This window comes from Pelobates fuscus, chromosome 8, assembly GCF_036172605.1.
Source record: "Pelobates fuscus isolate aPelFus1 chromosome 8, aPelFus1.pri, whole genome shotgun sequence".
Lineage (NCBI taxonomy): Eukaryota > Metazoa > Chordata > Amphibia > Anura > Pelobatidae > Pelobates > Pelobates fuscus.
The window spans coordinates 102301973-102320874 of record NC_086324.1 but is presented as its reverse complement, the minus strand read 5'-3'; the positions used below and the strand labels follow the sequence as shown (position 1 = coordinate 102320874).

The 18902-nt window shown below is 47.1% G+C and overlaps 1 protein-coding gene across 1 annotated transcript in view; it reads right to left on the bottom strand.

Moving 5' to 3' along the window:
• TBCCD1 (TBCC domain containing 1) overlaps nucleotides 1-18902 on the bottom strand; it is a 71338-nt gene that overhangs the window by 38098 nt on the left and 14338 nt on the right. Inside the window, exons 2-3 of the mRNA XM_063430199.1 lie at nucleotides 15942-16097; nucleotides 11490-11856 (exon numbers count right to left, since the gene is read on the bottom strand). Of these exons, the coding sequence (XP_063286269.1) occupies nucleotides 11490-11856; nucleotides 15942-16097 (523 nt within the window). The remainder of the gene's footprint in view (nucleotides 1-11489; nucleotides 11857-15941; nucleotides 16098-18902) is intronic.

Below are 18902 nucleotides of genomic sequence, written 5' to 3'. Positions count from 1 at the left end.
TAAGAAGAAAGCAGTACTTGTTACAGAACTCATGGCAGAGTACAGAATGGAGGGCGATTCAGTTCCGGCACAGAGGGAGCCGGGAGGAACACCACAAGGATCGGAATTCCAGAGGCAGGTTCAGTTCAGGCTATCCCTTTATGGGGAAAACCCCCCAGCAGAAATTATTACCAGGACAGTGTCCGAGGTACAAGAATTCATCCTAAGGACACAGGCGACAACAGTTCCAGAACAAAGCTCTGCAAGTAGTGTGCCACAGGAAGGGAAGCCTAAAATACCGTACCAGGCTTTTAAAACATATGTGGAGGCAGAGGAAGATATAGACGCTTTCCTGCAAGACTTTGATAGACTGTGTGCACTGCATAAAATTAACACAGAGGACTGGGTACCTATTTTGGCCGGAAGGTTAACCGGGAGGGCAGCAGAGGCATATCGGACTGTACCTAATGACGAAATAAGGAATTACAGTAAAGTAAAAGAAATTATACTCGCCAGGTATGCTATAACACCCGAGGCATACCGGCGGAGATTCCGGGATTTAAAGAAAGCAGAGAAGGACTCGCACGCAGAGTGGGCATGCCGATTACAGAGGGCAGCACTCGGGAGGGTGCAAGCTAGCAAGGCACGTTCTATGGAGGATGTAATACAGATGTTGCTGATGGAGCAGTTCTATGAGGGAGTAACCAGTGAGGTCCAGGAATGGGTAAGGGACAGAAACCCTACTTCCCTCACCGAGGCTGCTAGAAAAGCAGATGAATACCTGGATGCACGCAGGCCACAAAAACCTGCAGCTCCAAAAGCAACCTTTAAAACGTGCGGGGGAACCACCTACACCCCAGCTCCACCGAGACCACTACCACCACCACCACCACCCGCTGCACAGCCCCGGTTCCGACAACCCACCGCTGGCCCCTGTCATCACTGCCAGAAGTGGGGACATTATAAAAGGGAATGCCCACAGCTGCGGGACCTGGATTCGTCCAGGCCCACCTCCACCCCGGGCGGCCGCAGCCCACCACTACCAGGACCTAGTTGCCACCCCGTATGGTTCCGCAGTCCCCATTACCACTGTGGAACAATGGGAGGTACTGCACGAGGCAGATCCTGTCCAGGCCAATGTGGACAATCTACGGCACCATCGACAGACCGTATATCTGAATGGTACAGCAGTCCGGGGGTTACGAGATTCGGGAGCCACCATCACTTTGGTACAGAGCCACCTGATTTCAGATGAGGCAAAACTGAACAAAACTGTTGCCGTCCGGGTAGCTGGGGGAGCAGTGTACCGGCTACCTACAGCAAGGGTACATTTACATTGGGGAGCGGGGGAAGTGGAGGTGGGGTTGATGCCGCATTTACCGGCGGAGGTTTTATTGGGGAACGATCTGGGGAGGCTCACTTCTGCTTTTGAGCCCCAGTCGCCCACCACAGGGGAGGTCAACCCTGTAGTCACCCGACAACAGGCCCGCATCCAGGACCACAACACACTGCCGGAGGTCCAGGTAAGCAACCCTACCCCCCCCTCTAGAATGTGTCCCCTGGGCTCCACCTAATGAATTTGTAGCTGAAGTTGCAACAGACCCCACGCTTCAGGTGTATAGGGACAAGGTTGTCACGGGTCCCCCCGGGGCGGAGGGAGAGAGATTTATCTGGGATAAACAACTTTTGTACAGGGAAACAAGCAAGCAGATTACGGGGTCAGACCCGATAGCGAGGAGACAATTAGTGGTACCGCAGCGGTACCGGGCTGAATTACTCTGGATAGCGCATGATATTCCGCTATCCGGACATCTAGGAGTTAGTCGCACCAGGTACAGACTAACCCAGAGTTTCTTCTGGCCAGGGATTAGCCAGGAAGTACGCAGATATTGCACGACTTGCGATACCTGCCAGAGAGTGGGAAAAAGGGGAGATCGCAGGAAGGCTAAACTTCACCCCTTACCCATAATAGAGGAACCTTTTAGCCGAATAGCGGTGGATCTGATAGGCCCCCTCAATAAAGCTAGCCCGTCAGGAAAAAGGTATATTTTAACGGTAGTAGATTATGCCACCAGGTATCCAGAGGCAGTGGCTCTGACCAACATCCACGCTGAAACGGTCGCGGATGCCCTCATGCGGATATTCTCCCGGATGGGATTACCCAGGGAGATTATCTCGGATCAGGGTACCCAGTTTACCGCAGAATTCACCCAACACCTCTGGAGGATCTGTGGCATTAAGCCTATTATCAGTGCCCCTTACCACCCCCAGACGAACGGGCTCTGCGAACGATTCAATGGTACCTTGAAGCAGATGCTCCGAACCTTCGCAGAGACCCACAAGGACTGGGAACGATTCCTGCCGCACCTCCTATTCGCATACCGGGAGGTGCCGCAGGAATCCACAGGGTTCTCCCCGTTTGAATTACTGTTTGGGAGGAGGGTCCGAGGCCCATTAGATCTTATTAGAGAGCATTGGGAGGAAGACCGGAGCACAGACGGCACCCCCATCATACCATATGTGTTGGCCTTTCGGGACCGCCTAGAAGCGTTGACCAAGACGGTAAGGGAAAACCTTCAGGAGGCCCAGACCCGCCAGCGCACATGGTATGATCGGGGAGCCAGGGACCGTAGCTTTCAGGTCGGACAGAAAGTACTAATTTTAAAACCTGTCCGACATGATAAGTTACAGGCCGCCTGGCAGGGCCCATAAAAGGTGGTGGAGCAAAGATGTGACACCACCTATATTATCGGCCCCTGCACAGGGACTGGGGGGCGACGCATGCTCCATGTGAACATGCTGAAGCCCTACCACGAGCGTACTGAGGAGGTAACCGCCATCTGTGCCCCAAACACGGAAGAGTTTGACAGCTTACCCCTCCCCGATTTGCTGGGGGATGGGCAGTTGTCCGGGGATTTAGGGGAGGTTGCGCTGGGAGATCGGCTGAGCCCACAGGAGCGGATCGAGGTACAGCAACTATTAGAAGAGAAACGCGACACGTTCTCTAATGTACCTGGATACACGCCTCTGGCAACTCACCGGGTCGAGACCCCAGGGCAACTACCCATGCGCCAGACTCCCTACCGCATCCCAGAAGCGGTACGGGCAAACATGCGTAAGGAGATCGACGAGATGCTCCAACTGGGGGTGATTGAACCCTCAGACAGTCCTTGGGCATCTCCTGTAGTCCTCGTACCAAAGCGAGACGGTACGACCCGCTTCTGCGTGGACTATAGGAGATTGAACGAGAAGACCGTATCCGACGCCTATCCGATGCCCCGGATAGACGAGTTACTGGACAGAATGGCCAGGGGCCAATACCTCACCACTATTGACTTGTGTAAAGGTTATTGGCAAATCCCCCTGGCCCCAGACGCCATCCCGAAGTCGGCCTTTGTCACCCCATTTGGCTTGTACCAGTTTAAGGTCATGCCATTTGGGATGAAAAACGCCCCAGCCACCTTCCAAAGGATGGTGGATCGACTCCTGGATGGATTTCAGGACTATACCTGTGCCTACCTGGACGATATTGCTATTTTTAGCAATACGTGGCAGGAACATTTAGCTCACATAGGAGCTGTGCTAGATAGGATAAGGGAAGCAGGTTTGACCTTGAAGCCGGCCAAGTGTAGTATCGGAATGGCTGAGGTACAGTACCTGGGACATAGAGTAGGGTACGGTAAACAGAAACCCGAACCCACCAAAGTAGAGGCTGTAGCCCAGTGGCCCACCCCTAGGACTAAGACCCAGGTTTTAGCGTTTCTAGGGACAGCGGGGTATTACAGGAAGTTTGTTCCCAATTATAGCGCCCTGGCCAAACCCCTCACTGACCTGACCCGTAAGAACCTTCCCCGCCAAGTAAACTGGACCCCGGAGTGTGAGCAGGCATTCCAACAATTGAAAAATGCACTGATAAATGCCCCTGTCTTGGCAGCTCCCAATCCAACTAAACGTTTTCTTGTTCACACAGACGCTTCTATGTTTGGATTGGGGGCAGTACTGAGTCAAGTCGGGGCCGATGGCGGCGAACATCCAGTGGCTTACATCAGTCGCAAACTGTTACCTCGAGAAGTAAGCTACGCCGCCATCAAAAAGGAGTGCCTGGTTGTGGTGTGGGCCCTAAAGAAACTGCAGCCCTATTTATATGGACAGCCCTTTCCCTTGCTCACGGATCACAACCCGTTAGTCTGGCTGAACCGGGTGGCTGGGGACAACGCCAGGCTGCTGCGCTACAGCCTTTTGACTTTAATATCCAGTACCGGCCGGGTAAGCAGAATGGAAATGCTGACGGGTTGTCAAGACAAACTGACTTAGAGAAATGATCCGTGAGCCCCCGGACATCCCCAAGCCGATCCGTGTTGGATCAGACTGTGTATGCCGGCTTGTGGGCAAGGGGGAGCAGTGTAGCGGATTGGTACCGGGCTGTCCTACAACATGTATGGGGATAATTGTATTTGGTCATATTGCTAGTTTAATGTGTGTGAACATGCATAGAAATCATTGTATCCGGGTATATTGGCAGTTGAATGTGTGTAAAGTACTGTATTCCTCTGGTTGTTCGGTAGAATCATTCGAATGAAACAAGGGAATGAAACTACCGAACAACCAGACCACCCTGTGTAAAGTGTGCCTTCAATTACCGTTTGCAACAATGTTGCAAACGGGTAATTACCTATTCGTGCAGTGTGGTCTTTGTCCTCTGGGTGGCCGCCATTCGGGATACGAACACGTGGCGGCGGCCATCTTAAACTACCGAACAGCAGTGTTTTGCCGTCGAGTGTCTGGAACTAAAATCGGACACTTGACTAGGCAAACACCGCTGAGACCTCCATACTTCCAGAAATTCGTATAGAAACTACCGAATGACCCGCCGTTCGGTAGAAAGAAACTCACGAACTAGGGGATTCATGCGAATTCCCCTTAGTCTCTATAACCCAGGCAATTCGTCTGTTTCATTCCCTTTTCTGTGACCGACCGCAGGGCCAAAATGCATGGAACTGTTTTCGGATACTTTACCCATGCGGTCGGTCAAATCTTTGGAACCCCATATCTCACGAACCGTTTATCCGAATGGGCTGATTTTAAAATATGTTGTTCCTCCAGACTAGGGCTATCTGGAGATATTGGATTTGTGGATGTACCCCAAGTATTTAGGGTACATCCAAAACTTGGGTAAAACTATGTACATGAAAAGGGGATTATGATGCTAGAGGAGGGGAGGAGATGTGTGGGAGGTTACTGTTCACAGATTGGATAATGTCTTAAGTGATAGAACCTCCTCCCTTGCATGGGAGAGGGCTTTATAAGGAACTGTGGAATAAAGCTTGTCAGTTCTACTCCTGAAACTGTGTGTCGTCCAGTTATTGGGATTGCGATGGGGATATTGCTGTATTACTCTACCTGCTAGAAACCTTGCCTGTGGACTTATCATCACCTTGTTCCTGAGCCTCACTGTGATCTCTAGTGGAGAATAGCTGTGAAAGATCGGCTCTCCGCTACAATATGCTTGGGAGAATTTAAAGGTTTTCTCGGATTCGGTGATTGTGGTGTCTGCCAGAGTGCTTGGAGTCCTCAGGAAGCGCTAGGAGCATCCATTAACGGAGGTACCAAGTCGGGGTGCCAGGCGATCCGTTACATTGGTGGCAAGCGGTGGGATGGCGTCCTAGTGTGAGGTAAAGCAGCTCGGAGACACAGGTCGTTTGGATTACAAAGGGAGGACAACGCTAGTACCCGTACAGCGTCCCTATCCACAAAAGAAGCAACTGCAGCAGAGCAAGCATGGCGCCTGGCTACACTCAGGAGCGGTTGGACAGAGAGATTGCCATACGGCTGGCTTTCTTTGGACCCAACCCCTCTGAGAAAATTGTGCAGTTCATAAGGGAATCAACTGCAGATTTCCTGCAGCGCCTAGCAGATTTAAACAAAAAGGGAGCTGAAGGGGCCGTCCTTCCTCCCCAGCGTCAGTCTACGGTTCAGGGAGAGGAACCTGTTATCCCCTCTCCCCAGCGGCTGAAGGTGTGTAAGGGAGAGGAGTTTGTTACCCCCTCTCCCCACCGACAACCTAACCCACCAAGGGGAGACAGTAAACCCCTCACCAGCGCAGATGGGACCGTGGTCTCTGCGCCCTGCCTACAGGGAATACAGAGGGTCAGCCCTGCTCCCCAGCTGCTGAAAGTGTGTAAGGGAGAGGAGTTTGTTACCCCCTCTCCCCAGCGGCAGCTTAGCACACCAAGGGGAGACAGTAAGCCCCACACCAGTGCAGATGGGACCGTGGTCTCTGCGCCCGAGTTACAGGGGGCAGAGGTAGTGGGTCCTACCCCCCAGCAGCAGCGTGATTTATTGGAATTGGGAGCCCAGTCTCCACTCCCCAGCGGCAGTGTGAATTGCAGGGAATTGGGAGCCCAGTCTCCATTCCCCAGCGGCAGGCTGAGTTACAGGGGGCAGAGGTAGTTGGTCCTACCCCCCAGCAGCAGAGTGATATGCCGGGAAGGCAGTGTGAAGTGCAGGGAGAGGAGAGCAGCGTCCTCCCTCCCCAGCGGAAGGCTGAGTTACAGGGGGCAGAGGTAGTTGGTCCTACCCCCCAGCAGCAGCGTGATTGTTTGGGAATAGAGAGCCCAGTCTCTATTCCCCAGCAGCAGGACACTGAATTGGGAGGAGAGACAGTCGGTCTCCCTCCACAAAGACTGAAAGTAGGCATGGGAGAGGAGATTGTTACCTCCTCTCCCCAGCGGCAGATCATCAATGGGCAGAGTGTTCTAATGGGAGAGGAGATTGTTACCACCTCTCCCCAGCGGCAGATCATCGTTGGGCAGAGTGTTCTAATGGGAGAGGAGCTGGTTACCACCTCTCCTCAGCGGCAGCTTAATGTACCAGGGGGAGACTGTAAGCCCCACACCTGTGCAGATGGGACCGTGGTCTCTGCACTTCCAGCACAGGGGGTAGGACGGTCGGTCCTGCCCCCCCACAACAGGGCTGTTTAGCCAAAGGGGAGACAGTCTGTCTCCAGCAGCAGAGCTGTGTAACTCAAGGGGAGACAGTCGGTCTCCAGCAGCAGAGCTGTGTAACTCAAGGGGAGACAGTCGGTCTCCAGCAGCAGAGCGGTGTAACTCAAGGGGAGACAGTCGGTCTCCCCCTCTGGCAGCAGAGCTGTGCATCTAAAGGGGAGACAGTCGGTCTCCAGCAAGGCTCCAACCAGACTACTCCCGGGGTAGTGCTGGCACCAGGGCAGAGTACCGCTGGGCTCTGCCCACTCAGCAACCCACCAAAACAGCCTACCAGTCCCCCACACAGCCATGGTGAGGCACCTGGACCGGGACAAGTTTTTCTCTTACTCAGGTGTAGTAACCATTTATTGTGGGTGGGCTGTACTGCTGTTTCTGTTTTGTGGGTGGGCTGCTGGACTAACAAGGGCACTGACCGGCAAGAGGTCAGGTACCCTGTTAGTCTGTTTGGAAAAGGGGAGAAATGTGGCGAAACCAACCTCGCCACTGGGCCCTGGAGAAGCCTGTTTGCTAGCCTCCTACCTGCTGACTATGGCCCCTGGGTTATTTGGGGCATATTGTACTTTATATTGCTGCTACTGGCCCTTTAAAATCAGCGATGGACATATTGGGACTTTTGGGACTACTGTCCCTTTAAGGCTGTGGAGCATATTCCAGTATACTGCCTTTAATATTACATATGTATTTATGTGTTGAGTTTAACCTGGGATATGTATGCAGCATTCATCTGATTGTTCGGTAGAATCACTCCATTCATTATATTGAGTGAAACTACCGAACAACCAGACCACCCAGGAATAAGTGTGCCTCCAATTACAGTTTGCAACAATGTTGCAAACGGGTAATTGGCAATCAGTGTAATGTATTCTTTGTCCTCTGGGTGGCTGCCATTCGGGAAACAAACACGTGGCGGCGGCCATCTTAAACTACCGAACAGCGGTGTTTTGCCGTCGAGTGTCTGGAACTAAAATCGGACACTTGACTAGGCAAACACCGCTGAGACCTCCATACTTCCAGAAATTCGTATAGAAACTACCGAATGACCCGCCGTTCGGTAAAAAGAACCCCACAAACAAGGAAATTCATTCAAACCCTCTCCAGGCTCTATAACACAGGCAATTCGTCTGTTTTCATTCCCTTGTTTGTGACCGACCGCAGGGCCAAAATGCATGGAACTGTTTTCGGATACTTTACCCATGCGGTCGGTCAAATCTTTGGAACCTCATATCTCCCGAACTGTTCATCCGAATGACTTGAATTTTGGATATGTTGTCCCCCCTCAAAGTGATGTGTCGTCTCATTATTGGGGGGAAGGATTTATTGCATGCTGTTCCAGTTGACTGCTAGGAGTACAAGCCTATTCATATGGTTCCTATTCAATGGTCTACAGCATTCATATGCTTGGGAGAATTTAAAGGTTTTCTCGGATTCGGTGATTGTGGTGTCTGCCAGAGTGCTTGGAGTCCTCAGGAAGCGCTAGGAGCATCCATTAACGGAGGTACCAAGTCGGGGTGCCAGGCGATCCGTTACAGTGATCTTTAGTATCACAAATAGTAATAGGAGGGAACCTGTCCGTTATATGTGTAGGGCTAGGAATTATTCTGGCCATTTGAGATTAAGTGATATTTTAGTTAACAGTCAAAGGTTAGTGGCTATCAGGGAATAGTCACTGGTGTGGGACTCATGAACAATGTTTAGTGTACCTTGTTTGTAAATAGGTGATCTATTGAATATGGTCTGAGTGGCTATATTGGTATAGGCAGATAGCAAGATCATCATAAACAAAAAAAAAAAAAAAAGATACTTCTGGTGAACTGTTTGTTGTCTGTTTTGAGTCTTCAATGTCATGAATGTATAAATAGAGACAAAGTGAAGTGGTTATTGATTGCAACAACGAAGGGGAAAAAGTTTAAATTAATTGATGCAGCAAATAACCATGATGTGAGTAAGAGAAATGGTTAAGATAAGATATTGCCCAATATGAGAACGTTATTAAAACGGAAAGAAAAGGACCTAACCGTTATATATCATTTTATAAGGCTAGAGATTAAAATGGTAATTGGAGATTAATGCATTGTTTTAACTGATTAATCACTGACCGCCAGAAAATAGTTACTGGTGTGGGACTCATGGACAATGTTTGGTGCTACTAGTTTCTTAATATGTGATCCAAACTAAATTTGGTCTGAGTAGATACGTTGTTAGAGGCTAATAGCAGGATCATTGTTGTAAAAGCACTGCTATTGTGACAGATAAATCTGTCTAACGTCTCAACTGTCATAACGTATGGATGAAGACCAGATGGAGTTTAATGGTTGTAAAGTGAAGGGGAACAGATTTTAGCTGATAGATGATACAAATATCAATAGTTAACCACAGGTTAACTCTGATATAGGGGTAACAAAAGTGATTACCAGTGATGTTTTTAACGGATGACTCATTCTGAATAATAAGAGTCATCAAAACCTTTGAGCCTAAGTATCAATGGGGACACTGATACGGAAAAACGATTGGAATGCTATTTAATTATGAAGTAGTAAAATTGAACTCCTCATTAAGACCGCAAGGGGCTCATTAAGACCGCAAGGTGTCTTAAATAGATTTATCCATCTTGATTCTATTTTCAATAATGTAAGGTTAAAGTTGTCTTTTCTTGTATTAAGATGAATACGTTCCAGGATTTGAAAATTAATATTAGAGGGGTCAGTATCATTAAAGTTCCTTACGTGGTTTGCCACGGGTGTAGAGATGTTGAGACTCATCACAGAGTTGACATGTTGTAGTACTCGCCTACGGAATTCTTTATAGGTTTTACCCGCATATTGAAGATTACAGCTACAAGTGATGACATAGATGACTTTGGTTGTGCTGCAATTCATGAATTCCTTAATTGTGTATTCTGTTTTTGTGTTTGTACATACTACTGTTTTGGATGGTATATATTTGCAAGCTTTACAGTGCCCACACTTATACATCCCTTTGGACGATTGAAGCCAAGTTGGAGATGGTTGTTGAGGCTCTAGTTGGCTATGGACAAGTAGGTGGCGTAGATTTGTTGCTTTGTTGTGGTCTAATACTCGGTAACCCCAGCAATTCTCTGATCCACTCCAGAAAACACATGGTCTGCCGCTCGTTTGCCCAATGGCCAGTATGCTTAGGGTGCAAGGTGTGAGGACATGTACAGGGCCCTGCTTGCCTTGCACAGAGGATGGACCTGCTCTGATTAGTAAATGGCTACCAGATCAATCAATAGATAACATTCATATTCTTCCCTAATTCAACATAAAACCCATACAGACACCTGTGCATAAAGGGACACTATAGTCACCTGAACAACTTAAGGTTAATGAAGCAGTTTTGGTGTATAGAACATGCCCCTGCAGTCTCACTGCTCAATCGTCTGCCATTTAGGAGTTAAATCAATAGGTTTATGAACCCTAGTCACACCTCCCTGCATGTGACTTGCACAGCCTTCCATAAACACTTCCTGTAAAGAGAGCCCTATTTAGGCTTTCTTTATTGCAAGTTCTGTTTAATTAAGATTTTATTATCCCCTGCTATGTTAATAGCTTGCTAGACTCTGCAAGAGCCTCCTGTATGTGATTAAAGTTCAATTTAGAGATTGAGATACAATTATTTAAGGTAAATTACATCTGTTTGAAAGTGAAACCAGTTTTATTTTTTCATGCAGGCTCTGTCAATAATAGCCAGGGTAGGTGTGGCTAGGGCTGCATAAACAGAAACAAAGTGATTTAACTCCTAAATGACAGTGAATTGAGCAGTGAAATGATCTATACACTAAAACTGCTTTATTTAGCTAAAGTAATTTAGGTGACTATAGTGTTCCTTTAATAATAATAATAAAAAAATAAAAAAAAAGGCTGCGATAAAGCCATTTATTCTGGTGGCTTTCTCCAAATTGCTAACTAGTACCATGAAAACAGACATAAATTTAATTTTGTATGATACAATAAAGTGTGTGAATGTGATATTTTAAATGTTAACATACCCAGTAATTCCAAATCCAGTGTAAAACAACATAACACATTTTAAAAAATTGATCCACCACAAGCAAAGCGGATGTTCAATTATTAGGTGCTCAAAGAGAACAGATGATCTTTCAGCACTAGGTCTTTATAAAACTTCAGTGTCACAGGTGTGAATGAGCCTAGTGTATGCCTGAAACATCACCTGTCCTGTTTGAACACCTAATAAAGGAACACCTACAATGAGAGGTTTGTGCCAGATCGTTAATTTTTTTTCCTCCTACATTCTGGAAGATGTCACAGACATTGCAAGACTATTCAAACACATGGGCTTGCTACAAGAGTTAAGTTTTTTTAAAACTATGTTATTATATTTATACTGCATTAAACTACAATAGGTGGTAAATATGTATTTTGCATATTTAACGTTTAATTACGGTGGCTGCAACCAGCTAACGTGTTTTAATAGATATTCAATCTAAAATATAGCTCTAGTTTACGCAGCATATCAATTGGTTCTTACCTTGATGTGCCCAAGCCAACTTTCTTCCAGATTTGATACATGCAGACATTCCAAATGGGTTTACTAAAAGACAATCTTTTATCCAGGCTTGTAATTTCTGCAGTGAAAATGTATTTGAAGTCTTTGAATAACCACTAGCATGGTGCATTGGTTGCCAAACTGCCATATCCAGAAACGGATGGACAGTCCTATATTTGTCTACAGATCCCTCAAGGAGAAAACCAATGGCTTTTGCATCTTCAAGAGACAGTAAACTACTATGGCTTGACTGTGCCGATTTAGTGAGTTGGTCAGGTTCCAAAAGCAGCTCCAAGAGATAAGGTATATGATTCTGCATAAATGTATAGTGGCTGTAATCATCCCAGTTCTATATAAAAGATTAAATAAAAATGTTAACTTACACATTTACAACACAGTTACAAAAGTTTTGATTTCAAGTATTTAGTACGGTTATTCCATGTTAGCTGAAATCATTAGGAGATTGCGCTGTTATGGTTGCTCCATTTTATGGTTTAAATTATTTTTATTTTGTATGTAATATGGCAGAAAGTTTGCCAGAGTGCTAATGCAGTTTCACGCATGCCTAAGCAAAGGCTAATGAAATCATCAGAAGGCAATGTTATAAATTCAACCCCACCTGGGTACCTCCGTCAATCGATGCTTTGTAGTACTTGCGAACACCATAAGCACTGCACTGGAGCACCATAACCACCGTAAACCACACAAACTGCCACAGCTTGGTTGGGGTCTCGCTGTCCTCCACCCACCCTGGACCCAAGACCAGGATTCAGCTTCCAGTGGGTAGACCTTTCCTAGTCCAGAGAGTGAAGCAGGCTGCTCTTACAAGAGCAATTGTTGTGATCCAAAGGAGTATAGTAGATTATAGCAATCCCCAGAGTGTGAATATAGCTCTCCAATCCCCCAAACATGAGCCTAGACTTCATGAAGGGTAAAACAAATCTATCTTTAATGGTAGCCACAACTGGCCATTTATGATAGTCCCCATGCAAGGGGCACTCCCCCCTGACCTGAGTGTAAGCCACAATAGAAATAAATACACAATCACATTGGCTCTCAGGTCCAGGACACTCCCGTACAAAATCAGATAATCCCTCCTCTGTGCCTGGGAGATAATTGGATCAGGAACTGTACTAATCTAATCCAATTATCTCCAAGCACAGAAAAAAAAACCCAAATATTTACAAACCCCCAAAAATACCTTAACACACACAAACCCCCCACAAAAGTTAGCCCTGATCTGGGTGACCAACATATCCAAAGATCACTCAGATCAGTTCAGGAATTTCCTGGAAGTCTTATTTTTGATCGACCGTGCACATGGTCCTATGCCCAAAACAGTTCCGGGGAATCAGGGCTAACGGTTGGTCTCTCTGTCTGGAGTACAAACGTACATAACTTACATTAACAGAGTCTTTTAAAGTGCATTGGGCAAAGGCCCATAGTCCTGAAGCAAGAGGCTGGCCAGTTGGCCCCTCCAAGAACCCATGATGAGGTTCAGTTCGTCACATGTACAAAGGGATATGTAATGCATAACTAAATAGGAATTTTTCTGATTCCACAAGCTATTTTTGTCTGTACTGAGACACAGAACGTTTGTTTTGAAACTCTATTGAAAATTATGTGATAGAAACATTAACTAGCATTAAAAGGTATAACAACATTTTTATTAGAATTACAATTTTGGTTGGATTTATAAGACTACACAAGGCATATAGGAGGTATGAATATAGCATAATAAACTTACAGGGACACTATAGTCACCAGATCAACTACAGATTAATATAGTTCTGGTGAGTATAGTCATTCTCTGCAGGCTTTTTAAAGTGTAAACACAGCCTTTTGAAATAAATTGAATTAATGCATCACTCTGAGGAGATGCTGATTGGCTAGTGTGGTGTTTGGTCCTGCCCTCCACCCCACTGTCACGGTTCTCACCGCGACATCCAGACTGCCAGACGAGATCGCCCCAGAAGTGCCCAATAAGGGATTTGAACCAGGGTACTTTTTAGTCCTGGGCCTGCTGTTTCTCCTCTGAGCCACCATACAGCCTGAAGTTTGTATCTTACCTTGTATCCAGCACTGGGGGCTGGACGTTATTCTGTGGTTGTTCCAACATTCTCAGCACACCTGTAGCTGATGGCCTCATTATCCAGGTATAAAACACTGCCTCTCCCAGAAGGCAGTGTCAGTTCCTTGACTCTGGTGATCAGTTTGCCGTTTCCTGTTCTCCAGTTTGCTCTTGACTCTGGCTTGTGTTTTCATTTATTCTGACTTCTGGCTTCCTCTGACCCTTGGCTTCCCACGACTATTCTCCTGGTTTATCCGTTCCTGTACCGCGACTCGGAATTATCCTGCACAGCCCCCGTGCACCGACTCACATGCCAGGTGAATTCTTGCCTGACCACCTCGGCCTGTGTTTTCTTGCAAGGGTGAGCATACATCTCTGCCTGCCGGACTCCCAACCCAGGTAAGCCCTGACAGAAGGAACTGACCAATGGAGTCTGCAGAGATGTGCTCACCCCTGTCCCAGCAAGTGTCCAGCCTGGCCCAGATTGTTTTGGAGCTGCAGCGAGAAATGTTATTTCTTAACCCCTTAAGGACCAAACTTCTGAAATAAAAGGGAATTATGACATGTCACACATGTCATGTGTCCTTAAAGGGTTAAAGGCACAGTACGCCCAACCCCGGAACCTGCTTATGCAGAGCCATTTGTTTTGACGGTTCCCGTTCCTTCTACACAACATTCAGGATGGATTGTGAGCTCCCGTTTGCCCTGAAACCTAGAACCTATGCCACCGACTTTGTCAAGGTCCGTACTGCTATTAATTTACTTTCTGGATGGATTAAGGAGTGGGCATACCAGAGGCTGCAGGAGAAAAGCACTGTCTTGGACAGCTGGGAGTCGTTCATGACCGCAATGGACTCTCAGTGCGTTGCCTCCAGGAAAGCTACTCCCAAGCCTGCTCCATGTACCCGCAGATCTCGGTTACCTAGAGAAAAGGACTTTAAACGCACATACCAAGTCCCCATCATGTTGCAGCGTGGACCCACCTTCAGGGAACTGCCTTGTCACTCTGATTGTACTCAAGCAAGCCGTGAAACTCCAGTGGACAGGGAGGAACCCATGGAGATTGGATTTACCCGAACTAGGTTGTCGTCTAAGGAGAGAGACCGTAAGAGAGGGTGTTGCCTATGTTTCTACTGTGGAGAAAGAGGGCACTTATCTCCCTCCCTCCCTACTCGCCCACCTCTGCCTAAAACTGCTCAAGTAGGTACTGTCTGTACCCGTTCTGTCATCCCGGCAACACAGCCTGGAATCTGCCAAGGTTGCTATCTAGCCTGTTCTCATTCCGTGACACAAAAGGGAACGCAGACCACGGTAATCAACACAGTCAGTACTCCTGAGAAAGTCCCTCCTCCAGCTCCAGAAACGTCTATACCTTTATCCGAAGAAACACCTGTTCAAGCAAGCACCATCACCACTTCCTGCCTTGCCAAAGAAGTTCTTTCACCTGACTGCACATATGCTTCTAATGGCACTGTTGTATGTAAACAGGATCTTGAGGTGTTCGAGAAAGCATTGCAAGCTGTGAATTCCTCCTCTGTGAGAACTACTAAAGCTATGGCTACTGTTTTTCCCAAATATCTGGAAGAAGACCGTACATATGGCATGGATGCCTATGGGAGAACGTACCTCCTACCAGATAATGTTTTTGACCTTTCAGAGGAAGAGGGTGAATCCAACCTCTACTAAGAACCTGTACATCCCCAGAGGTCGTTCTTGAAGGGGGGGGTACTGTCACGGTTCTCACCGCGACATCCAGACGAGGTCACCCCAGAAGTGCCCAATAAGGGATATAGGCACCTGGGTACTTTTTAGTCCTGGGCCTGCTGTTTCTCCTCTGAGCCACCATACAGCCTGAAGTTTGTATCTTGCCTTGTATCCAGCACTGGGGGCTGGACGTTATTCTGTGGCTGTTCCAACATTCTCAGCACACCGACTCACATGCCAGGTGAATTCTTGCCTGACCACCTCGGCCTGTGTTTTCTTGCAAGGGTGAGCATACATCTCTGCCTGCCGGACTCAGGTAAGCCCTGACACCCACTTCCTTGGCTGAGATCATCAGAATTGATGATGTCAGCTGATCCGATGCTTTTCTGTGGGTAGACAGCCATTAGAGAAGGTGTTAACCCATAAAGGTAATTATTCCAGTTAGAAGAAAAAACTGCACTAATTACCTTTCCAGGGTTAAGGGTCCTTGAACACTGCACCCAGACCACACCAATGAGCTGAAGTGGTCTGGGTGCCTATAGTGTCCCTATAAGTTGTTCCCTAAACATTTCAAGCTTTAAACAGGTGAGCTTGAAAAGCTCATTAGATGATAATATATAGAACCAGGAACCAATATTGTATAAATAACAAAACTGTACCTTATTATGGAAACTTGACTGTCCTGCAATATCAGGAGCTGGAGATTTGGGTCTTGGACTGGGCCATTCATCCCCAATAAGAGAGGTTCTCAATGACACTTTATTGATTTGCTGAATGTAGAGGAAGAGCAGAAACTGCATAGTATCAACAGACAGCTGTAAAATATCAAAACATAAATAAAAAAGTAAGTTGATATGTATACTCACCACAGTATTTTAACTAGATGTAGAACAATTAATGCAATTTAAAGATGTGTGTTTTGTATGTTCCTCTATCGCTTTAAAATTTTATTAAAGGACATGGAGGCTCATATTATGCTTTATCTCTTTCTTTAATCCTCAGCAGCAAAGAAAAGATATTGTAGATATTTAAAGAAAAGATACATGTACCCTAGAGGATTAACCATTATACAACATATTAACCAATAGGAATGCTCCTTGCTCTATAATGTCCCATGTGACCTTAAGCCACTCCTCTTTGCTGCTGCCTCCTCAGCTAAGCATCACTCCAATTAACTCTGTATTGATTTTATTATTTCTAAAATATATATCACTGCATTGGTGTATATTTTGTCACTGTATACAATGATTTTTGTACTGGTTTTTATTCCTACTGTTTGTGTGGTTTGAGAGCACTGCTCCCTCAATCCCTCACTTCAGCTCCCTCCTCTCCCCCCAACCCTCTGCTTCCAGGTCGGTCTGCTTATTTCCCGACCTGTTTCTTCTGTCTGCACAGAGTCTATGACCCCTCTCACTGCCGGGTACCGCTATTCGGCGGTCCCGGCTTCGTGTGTGTGTGTGTGTGGCTGGCGCCGCTCGCGCATCGCGGTGGCCACCTTTTGGCAATTTTGCTGCGCTTTCTTTCGTGGCCAATACCGCTCATTTGGGGCGGGATAAAGTCGACAGGTCGGCTGTGTGACTGAAGCAGCCTCCTGGTGTTCCCCAGGAGCCATTCCTGAGGGGACATTCAGTGAGCTTGCTTCTTTGTCAGTGTGCCTAGTGATTATACTTGTCATTGTGCCTAATTTATATACAGCTGATTCTGTCGGTCCCTATATTCAGTTTCTCTGCCTCTCTAGGGCTCTGTCCATTAGTGTGGGTGTGATTCCCTTACCACATCCTTAGGATATATTTTATTATCTCTTATTATTCTCACATACACTATTATGTTTACTGTATCGTGCAGTCCCACAAAGAGTTGTAAGTTTCCGCCGCCGGTTCTTCCACTGGGGTCACTAAAACCCCTGTGCCCCTGGTGTTTTTCTGAGGAATTTCATTCCCTTCTGGATGCTACAATGGCAAAATCAGTAACGCAAGCCATCTTTTTGGCTATGGGGACCATGTCTGATAACCTGTCCCACTGTATCACACGAGCCCTAATGTCCATCCAGACACCACCTGCTCTCATTTCCCCTCTGCCCCCAGAGAGCGTAAAATGCCAAAAAATCCTGTCTCTTGGACAAGGATGCCTTCAAAACTTGTTAGACGGACAGGGTACATCCGGTCACAGAGGATGTGATTGCATCACAACAAAGCGCCATCCACCTGACAAATATCGGTGAGAAACTGGAAGAGGGCAAAAGCTCTAATTGAGTCTTCCGAATCTGAGTCTGAACAAGAGGAGGCACTGAGCGAGTCCGATGATGAGGCGCATATTTGCCTAACCATGGCTCTTTGTCAGGCCTGGGATTGACTCTAAGGTCGTGGTGGATGACTCCACCATTTTTGACACTCAGGGTGAACCACAGCATCCGAGATATTCAGAGTGGTACCCATTGGATCATGTGGCGAAATATATTGCCGCCCCCACTAGAAAGCCACTTGACAAAGTCGGACGGAATAAACTCAGAGCAGAATGCCCATGGCCCACTCTTACCGATATGGCATGCACCACGCCGGGCCTGGACCCAAAAATCGCACAATTCTTGGGTAAAAGTGGGTGGAAGGCGAAAAATGGCCTGGATTTTTACTTGCGGGACTGTCAGGATAAAATCATGGATGTCAAGGGGCCAAGTGCGAAGATTTTTCAAAATAGTTGAGACGGCCCTAGCGGGTGGTAAACCCGCAGACTGGTGATCCAACAATCTGTCTGTTTTGTTGGGCAATGCCAATACGGCATTAGCTACTGAGAGACGCAAGGCAATATTCCTAAAAATTGAGCCTAAGCTAGTGAATCTAGCTATTTCAGAGCCTGGACCACAGGCAAAAGGCCTATTTGTGGACAGTTTTGTGAAGGAATTAGGCACATACGTAGAGACCTTCACGGCACTTGAAAAGGCGCAAGCCAATATGAAGCGGGTGTTCTCCCAGAGAGTTTTTGGTGGGGCCGGCAGATACAGTTTCTCCCGGGTTTCACAAGGCTCCAGTCACTCCAGGTTTCAAGCACCTGAACTTAAATCCAAGTCACCGTTTTTCCAGGTTCGAGGCAGACCTTGGCAGCCTCGCGGACCCATAGGTTCATACTATGGCCGACTGCCTTATGACTTCATGCCATTTCCCTTAGATATCAGTGGGGGGCAGATTGAGTCATTTTGTAAATGCTTGGTGCAGGTTAACCTCAGATGCTTGGGTTATTCAAACTGTCCTAGGCTACTCCATAGACTTCATACACTATTCAGAGGTTTTTACCCAACCACATTGTGTTCTCAGCAAACGACCGGCACCTGGTGTCGTATGAAATACAGTCCATAGCATCCAAAGGTGCAATGTCGAAAATTCATCCTCACACCCCAGGTTTCCTGAGCAACCTTTTACTAGTCCCCAAGAAAGGTGGGGGCTTTCGACCGGTCATCAATCTATGAACACTGAACACTTTTGTAGCATACGACCATTTAAAAACGGAGGGCATTCACTCTCTTCGGGACCTTCTCCTGTTAGGAGATTGAATGGTCAAACTCGACCTACAGGATACAGACATTACAGTCCCGATGGCCAAAGACTCCCAACAACTCCTGCAATTTT